The 8,933-nt window shown below is 38.2% G+C and overlaps 1 protein-coding gene across 2 annotated transcripts; it reads right to left on the bottom strand.

Annotated features, from left to right (window-relative positions):
* Positions 1-37: 37 nt before the first annotated feature.
* On the bottom strand, positions 38-8,869 carry LOC131462095 (mitochondrial uncoupling protein 2-like). 2 transcript variants are annotated; one of them, XM_058633019.1, is made up of 6 exons: positions 7,774-8,869; positions 6,584-6,791; positions 5,135-5,338; positions 4,355-4,456; positions 4,039-4,219; positions 38-2,511 (listed from the first exon to the last, which is right to left on the bottom strand). In XM_058633019.1, the coding sequence occupies exons 1-6, from the start codon at positions 7,897-7,899 to the stop codon at positions 2,409-2,411; spliced, it is 924 nt and encodes a 307-aa protein (XP_058489002.1). In that variant the 5' UTR covers positions 7,900-8,869; the 3' UTR covers positions 38-2,408. The 2 variants fall into 2 exon arrangements, with proteins under 2 accessions (XP_058489002.1, XP_058489003.1); XM_058633020.1 differs by lacking the exon at positions 4,355-4,456 and having other exon boundaries at positions 4,039-4,159.
* Between the last annotated feature and the right edge of the window lie 64 nt (positions 8,870-8,933).

Raw genomic sequence — 8,933 nt, 5'->3', positions numbered from 1 at the left:
CAGGGGGGAAAATTTGACTTAAAAAAACAGACTGATGTTACTTAAACTCACCAACCACTTTATTAGGTACACAGGACTTCAAGAGTCAGCTGTGGTATCTGCTGCTGATTCCCAAACACTGGGTCAGGACCCACAGATGGGTCGCTGGATATTTTGTTTTTGGGTCCCCACACAAATGTACAGAAATGTTCACAACCTTTTAGTCAAGATTCAGTTGTAACAAGTGGTAATATCGTAGATAGCTGTGCATGAAAACAGAAGGACAATGCACTCAAATATACAGTACATCACAAACACTTTCCAACAGGGGGAGACATAGCAAGTTCAACCTCCAACTGCTCAATATACAGAGGGAAAAATGTATACTGTATATGAGACATTTGTTGCTGCACAAAATAAAGTTTTTCAGATTATATTTTAGTCATTGTCTATTTCTCATATATACAGTATATTTTTTCTATATCTATATATATATATATATATATATAGACATATATACATATGTTCACCAGTTTTCTCCGATTATTGATGGCTATGGTTTTCTACTGGAATAAACAGAGTTCTGTTACAAAATAGAAAGTAAGCAGCCGCTAAATGACCAAAATGTGGGAAATTGTACATTTTTCACAACTTCTGTGAATTTGTTTCAGGATTTGTAAAAAAAATGTTTGCATTTGTATATACATTTCTTACAAATTCTAAAATGTAATCATCTCTTATTTTGTAAAGCTTTGTAATATTATATTATATTGTTTTGTACTTACAGGCCACCGCACTCGTAACTACCATAATTAAGTCCCTTGAAGCTGTCTTGCATAGGTTTTAACACTAACAAACATCTGTTACATTCAAATTTTTGTCAAATGAGTTCTCACAATGCCAATTCAAGTTTTTATCAGCTCCTGATAAACAGCTCCCTCTGTGTTTCTCAGTGTTGCCGTGCTGCACACAGGAAGTGATTCATTTACCATCAAGACAGATGGAGGCAACAGAAACCCTGAGGTAGTAAAGTGAAACGAAAACAAAGAGAAGCGTCCATGAAAAGTGAATTCTACTTCTCCAAAAAAAACATTAAAAAATATTTTTAATTGACAAATGGGTTAAAATTCGAAGAAGCTTTCAATATAATTCCCACACACACCGGCATTTGGCTAAAAGCTTCCAACATTGAAGTTTAAGACAGACGGACAGATATACACAAACAAACACCTGCTTTGTATTAAAATACTTATTGTTATTATTATTATTTCATTTGTAATATATGTTATGAATGTGGTTCCAGTGTACAAATAAAAACCTATTATTATTGTTATCATTTCTTACTCTTGTATTAGTTAATTCTTTCCATTGTATTATATATATTTCCCAGAAACATCTTATATTTTTGGCATTTAAAACATTCCTATTGTATTAATTAATTAATTAACTGTTATCCTCACCAACACCACACCACATTATACTGATTTACTCCTACAACCTTTTATTGGTGTGTAAACCATTCGCTCTCCCACACCAAAGTCCATAGACAAAATGTAGTGTTTTTACAGCAGAGCACACGGAAGTCATTCATCCTCCATGGCTTAAATCAGGAAGCTCAAATGTGTTTTCTCACAGGTTTAGTGTTTGAAATTCTGACAAAAACTTACCAAACAGGCCAAGAGTAAAAGAATAGCAGCTCCAGCCGAAATATGCTGTCAAAAAAAGAGGTTAAATTGGGTATAAAAACAGGTTTTGTGACAAGTGGAATATGGGGTATACTTAATTTTGTTTGAGTCGAGGTATTTTATATGGCTCCGTGTTCTGTGAACAGGTTAGCCAGTTAGCGTAGCTTTTAGCTTGCTGTCCTGGCTGGGAAGTTGTGCGTGATACGGCTGCCTAGTTGGCCATTTTCGAATCTGGCTTAGTGAAATTTTATGAGCTAATTTGATTTTTGACCCTTTTTACGACATTTACATGTTTCATTGCAGCATAGGACATTTGTCTCTTCTTTGTGATCAATTAAAGCCTCCTGATCACACTATAAACTTATAATAATACTTACAAGGCTATAGACAGAGAGCAAAAAAGGGGTCGCTCAGATCATTTGATTCACATTATGCTAACGGTTATTAGAGGATTCTAAAATGGAAGCAGCTACAACTAACTTTAGCCATTTCTTTAATTTAATTTTCCTCCTGAGATATGTGAAATGTTTTCTGTGAAAAGAGAACATTGTCAGCATTTATAATTTTCAAGTCACAGAAAGTTCAAGATGATGAATCCCTGCTGTTTTTCTTCAGTGTGATCGCTCAGATAAGATGGACAGTCTTTCCTTTTCCCTGAGGAAGAACAAGTCCAGACCAGCAGCCGTCACAACCGTCAACCTGCCTGCTTCTTCATATCAGCTGTCAGAGGGGATATGATGAAGACTATATGGACTGTTGAAATCTCACTGCGGCTCTCTTGATCTGCTCGAAGCTCACAAACATCACAATGTTCCAGGATCCCAGACGAAGAAACGCTGGCACAAATCTAAAAAAAAAATCAAAAGAGTCAAGGATTTTTCATTCATCTTTTCCTTCTTACTTATGACATTGATTCTCAAAGACTGTTTTTTATTCAGTTTTCACTTTTTGTTTTTAAAATTTGTAATTTACAGTTTTATTTAGAAAAGGCACTGTAGTAACGCACTGTAAGGCACTAGATTTTGCATGTTAAATTTAAATTAATGTGAAGGCTTTTTTTTTTTTCCAACTCTTGCCTGAAGCCTGCCATCTCTGATTGCATTGTTCTTATTAGTTTTAGTGTAAGTGTTTTATAATATGGAGTATTTGCCAGGTGCAAGATTTAAAAAGGTCATAATAAGTATTGTGTCTTTTAAAACCCACCAAAATATGCCATTTTAAAAATGAATTAGGACCGATGATCAACCATCCCTGACACAGGAGACGTCACATGCCACATAAAGGCAGCTTGGACAGTTTGTGACAACTGCGACTCGAGTTTTTGTTGTTTAGTTGTCTTAATTGTCTGCTTGTCTATTAGTTTTCTTATGTACTATCATGTACTATGTTCTCATTCTATCCCGGTTGTTGTTTGTTTGCTTGCCGAGGTGCTGCAATTAGCTATTAGCTAACACTGGAACAATAATTAAAATTGTTCGTTGTACCGGTTGAATAAACAATAAACTAAACTAAACATTTTTTTGAATGTAGTGAATTTCCATTATTGGTACGATCGTGAATGGAGAAAATTGTTGATATTATATGAGTGACTTAAAAATGCTATATGTCGCTGACATATAGTCCTAATGATTTACTAGGAAGTTCCACAAGGGGGTGCATGCATCTCTCCAGTCATTCCAGGACCTTCGTAACATCAATTTTGGCCTAATCCTGATCAAAATCACTAGATTGGATATTGGAACAAAGAAAACGTATAATCCAGAGCTATTGCCAAGCCTTAAATTTCACATACATGCTTCACTAAGTACAGACTGTAAACATTTTTTACAGTCTTCTTTATAGTTCAAACATTGCATTTATAGGTTGTAAATCTCAATCCAGTTCCTGCCCTATCAGGTTTTAGATGTTTCCCCAGCTCCAACACACCTGATTCACATGACTGGGTCACTGTCAGGTTTTTGCAGAGCTCGGTGACCTCTTGAATCAGGTGTGTTGGAGCAGGGAAACATCTAAAACTTGATCTCTGTGGCTTTAAAGTGCACAGTGAACTTTTAAAGTTTGAAACTGACACTGGTGCCATTAATTTTTTCCAGAAGCTTTTCCTGCCAAAATGGCAGCATAAACAAACCGGAGTATCTCTGCATTACGGTAATTATGACATGGCATGACAATAAAGTTTTAAATCATTTTCCAAACATCTATTGGAAATTATTTAATAACTAATTCAAAGCAACATTAGGTGTTACAGACATGACTATAAATAAGTGGCTACATCATGTGCAAATGTGCTCGTTATGATTGATATTGTGTGATATTGTCTTTAAGAAGTGGGTCCTCTTATGGAAAGTTTAGGAAACAGTGATTTACGACATACCCCTTATAGAAAGCTGTGGGCCCCTCTTTAATGAGCATGGTGAGGGCACAGTTCAGGGCACCGTTGTACTGTCCAGGCACCGAGTTCATGAATCGCGTTTTCACCACATCCACCGGAGACGCTACAATGGTGGTGCAGAAACCGGCCGCAAAGCCAGCAGTGAAGTGACACGGCATGTTGTCTGAGGAAAAAGAAATGTTTGCTTTAGGCCCCGAGACATATAAAGATGGTACACAAACAGAAACGACACAATGTCATCATCTGAAATGCAAAATGAGGTGTCTGTGAGGTTGAAGTTTCTTTTTGAGGAACTCACCTGTCATCAGGTTGTACTTCAGGATGAACTCTTTGATGATGTCATAGGTCACCAGCTCAGAGCAGTTTACAATGGCGTTACGAGTTATATTTGGCAGACACCCTAAAAACAAAAGGTTAATCAGTTTTCTATTTTACAACATGGTTTAGCCAGACATTAAAATAATTATATTGGATTGAGAGGAACATGCATTGTTTTCCCACAGTGCAACTCCGCCTTGTGACAGTTTTGTGTTGTGTAACCCTCAAGCCTCTTTCACATTAACGTTGTCAGACCATGGACATACTCTATCTGTAGCATAACAAGCTCCCACTTTGAAACCTCCGGAGTTGCAATTTGACAGGCAGTGTGTCAGAAACCAGAAGTTTGTTATTTTCCTCGAACTGTGAATGCACTTAACAAAACTGACATCATGTTCTAATGGAGAAAAGCTGAAATTAGTGTTGGAAATCATTAAACTTGTCAGGAAAATGTTCACTGGTGATAGACGCTCATTTTAAAAGTTACCAGAAAATGAAAGATGGGTGAATGGGGGAAAACTGTAGTATAAAGCAGCTCATCAAGGCTAGAAATGCTCTATATAAATACAGACCATAATACCAACTCTTATTCTGATTTTATTTGGTAGTAACGAGTAACAAAGACAGTTAGAGGAAATGTAGTGGAGTAATATAAATAACAAAGTAAAAGATACGTAGGTTGTAATATAGTGACACCAATGACAACAGACATATCAAATACAAGTGAAGTTCTAATGAATAACTAAAAAGCAAAAATTACCTTTCCAGAGCCCTCTGATGCCTTCATCTCTGGCGATGGTCTTGTAGGCGTCCATGGTGCTGTTGTACCTCTTCACAGAACCACTCTCTGGCAGTCGCACCTGAGCCTGGAACCTGACTTTGACCACGTCTGTGGGCTGAGCAAAGGCCACCGCCATCCCCCCAGTGGTGCAGCCGGCCAGCAGCCGGATCCCGATTCCTACGTCTGTCACACAAGCCACACGTGTCAAGAGACATTTTCACTCCTTTACAAACTAGCAGAATACACTCTCTATCTATCTATCTATCTATCTATCTATCTATCTATCACAGTGCATACGTAGTGCGTAGGGAGATACATTGGTTCATAAACAAGTCCATAGATAGGTACCTACCCAACCTATTACCCACCCACATGTATCTATCTACCTATCTACGTGTACATCTACATATTTAGCTAGATATAAATCTACATACGTGTCTTCACATCTATCCGAACAAATTGATCAATAAACATATGCCTTGTATCTCTGTACATTTGCATCCATTTATCTACTCTACGTACATATGCTTTAAATACCTAAATGTCAGTGTGTGTAACATGTCTATCTACGCGTCTATTTATCTACTGTATATCTATCTACCTACCTAACAGGTTTCTACCTGTGTATGCACACATCTATTTATTTATTTGTGCATATATACAGTAGAAGTAGAAAACAGTTGACAGAAGATTACTTCTTTATCTCAAATGGGGCAGAAACCTCGATCTGATTGTGAGACTGCAGTGGAACATTGGAGTAGCTGGTTTAACTGGTTTAGTGGCAGAGTGAAGCAGGCGAGAAATGACATCTGTCATTTCTGGAAGGAATCTGACCTGTGTCCTACATCCTGGAGCTATTGCCTTCAAAACGAGTTAGTAGCACGCAGCTTTTAAATATCAGCCTTTCTATGCATTACTGTAGATGAAGGAGAAGACCGAGTCGTATGACCGTACTTTTTGCCTTCTGGAACTGCACTTGAAGTTTTGAGTCTTGCAGGCCTCCAGTGACTCAAATGTCATGGTAACGTAGTTTTGAATGTCTCCGGAAGTTACCAAATACAGTTTGTTGCCCAGTAAAAGCTTAAACTAAAAATCCTTATTAAAAATGAAAATACTTTGGGGAAAATGAGGTTTACCATATTTCTCCAGCAGCCTTACAGGACAAGGAGAATGTGATGTGAACAAAGAAGAACAATATCCTTTCTGGTATGTGAAGACAACCATAGCTCTCTGACATTTTTAAGAAAGAGAGGTGTCAATGAGAGTAGTCCTGTGCTGCAATCTGCAATCTCACATTAGATGTCACTATTTCTTACACACTGGACATTTAAATAGTTAAAAAAAAAACATCTTGACATCTGCTGTTGGAAAATAGTGGTTTTAGTGGAAGAAAATGGCAGACATGGATTTTACTTCTTCTCAACTTACTGTCTGAGCCTCTGCTGTAAAACTGCTTTACTGTGTCATACAGGCCAATACGGACCGAGGCAAAGCTCATCTGTCTGTGCAGTCCTGCCACAAGGCCACTGTACAGACTCCGCGGGCCTTCGGTCGTCACCATGGTGAAGATGGTGCCAAACACACCTCTGAATTTTGCTTTCTGGCCCAACACTAACGGCACGGCTTCACCTTGAATCTGCAGTAAACATAAAACAAATTTATCAACTCACAGTTCCAATATAAAACGTCAGTTTCCCCAGCTGTCGACAGGGGGTATTGAGTGCTACTCATATCCAATTTGAAATAACGTTGACTCATTTCATCTGAGCAGCATTGTTTTTACTGGAAGCTGTGACGACATGAGTCTGGATTGAGTAAATTTGGGTTTTCAAGTGAATTACGTCACATATTCATGTGCTTTACGGGATTTGCTTTGGACGTGACAATATTTCACATCTAGGGGTGTGTCTGAGTAAAAAGTTTTCATACATTTAGTTTTCACTCACACTGGCTATTTCGTCTGTCCAGCTGTGGTTTGCAGCTGCAAAAAGTATTGCAAAATAATCAAAATTGCAATACGAAAAAAGTGCAATATCCAAAGTAATAAGACACACAATTATTGCTTTAAGAAACATGTGACAAAACAGCATTATTATGGCCCAAAGAAATCTTGTTGTACAAATGAGAAATTTGGTGTCGAACCAATTAAGAATGATATTGCATTTGTAATTTGGTATCCAGGTTTCTGAAAATCAAAGGGAATAGGCTGAAGTGCAATCTAATCAAATAACCAAGAATTGAAATAACCACAAAATCGAAATCCAACAAAAACATAACAGCACACCATACTTTTCTTTAATTTAAAATATAATCCTTAATTATTTGAGGCTTTAAAAAAACAAAACAACTATATTACTACCACCCTCTTAAATTATGATTTCCTTCTCGTCATTTAAATTTATTTTAAATACAGACAGGAAGGATTACATTCACGACTCCTAAATCATTTTTTGTAACGTTTTTAGTATCTGGAAATTTTAAATAAAGAGGACCTGATTAATAGGTTCAAGGTGTCAAGCAGTATTGTTTCCTGAAGTTTAAATTAAAATACAATAACATTAATAAATAAATAAATAAATAAATAAATAAATGAATGAATGAATGAATGAATGAATGACCTGCAGTCTGACTTTGGCTGTGTCCAGGGGGAAAGTGACCAAGTCGGCCACACAGGCGGCTGTTCCAGCTGCGAAGACCTTCACGGCAACCGAAGGAGCCAGATCGGCAGCTCCTGTCCCAACCATGATCGATGGTTCAGCTCAAGAAGAACAACAAAGCCTCAAGAAGATCAACAAAGCCTTTGTCCTCCAAATAAACTGCAGTCCATCAATCAGGAGGAGATTGGTCAGCTGATGTCCAACAATATCTTCAGTAAGGACATCATTTCCTTCAGCATAAATATTTGCATAACCCAGTCGTTGCAGCCAGTGTTGCGTTCCAGGTGGTAGAAGTTAGTCCCGTGAGAAGCTGGTGCTGCTCTTGTGCCATCAGCTATCACACAGTCTAGGCTTTATGGCTCTTTTTAAACATTAAATGACAAAATAGGAAGAAGTGACATCTTGCAGTTCACACCTGTGGTGTGAGCCACAGCAGGACTGAACTGCTGCTGCTGCTGCTGCTCCACCCCTTAAAACCAGACGCACCACTGTTGTTGCTGTGTGGAATGTAAAGGGGAACATGTAATGGCTAATGAGGCCTGTCACTGCAAAGACGTAATCCAGGAAAGTGGTTCTAACACAATGAGGTGTTTAATGTCACAGTTCTTAAAACACTGTGATGCCTTCAGGGAGCTTTGTGGAAGTTATAGAGTCCAGCACTGTTTGTACTCGGGTGCAACAGAGACACTGTGTACACTTTTACACTTTTATTATTGGCCTTTTAAGCCACTGCTAGTGGAGGGTTTTCAAAAACAAACAGCACAGTACAGCAGCCTTACAAAGGCTATTTGAACTAGGGTTAGGCGTTGTTTAGCTGTGTTTGTGGTGATAATAACAATAACAATGGGGCAGCCCGTGGCCAAGTGGAAAGGGAACTTGGCTTGTAACCGGAGGGTCGCTGGTTCAAATCCGCACCCTGCCAAAAGGGCTGGGGTACCCCTGAGCAAGGTACCCAACCCCCTTTGCTCCCCGGGCGCTACTCAGTATGGCAGCCCACTACTCCTAATTCTAGGATGGGTCAAATGCAGAGGAATACTACATAAGGGGATTAATGGAATTTCTTATAGGAAAGTATACTTTAGAAGGCAGCAATAAAAGTCAAACAATCTGCCTATTTATGT

The sequence above is a fragment of the Solea solea genome, chromosome 7 (assembly GCF_958295425.1).
Source record: "Solea solea chromosome 7, fSolSol10.1, whole genome shotgun sequence".
Classification (NCBI taxonomy): Eukaryota; Metazoa; Chordata; class Actinopteri; order Pleuronectiformes; family Soleidae; genus Solea; species Solea solea.
This window is presented reverse-complemented; position numbering and strand designations above follow the sequence as displayed.

Bases quoted from the DNA above. Each gene is read 5' to 3' on its own strand.
- LOC131462095 (XM_058633019.1), bottom strand. From the start codon at position 7,899: ATGGTTGGGACAGGAGCTGCCGATCTGGCTCCTTCGGTTGCCGTGAAG. The intron at 6,792-7,773 runs GTCATTCATTCA...TGTTTACTGCAG, and splicing joins CAGCCAAAGTCAGACTGCAG to ATTCAAGGTGAAGCCGTGCC. The intron at 5,339-6,583 runs GTAAGTTGAGAA...CTTGTGTGACAG, and splicing joins TTACAGCAGAGGCTCAGACA to ACGTAGGAATCGGGATCCGG.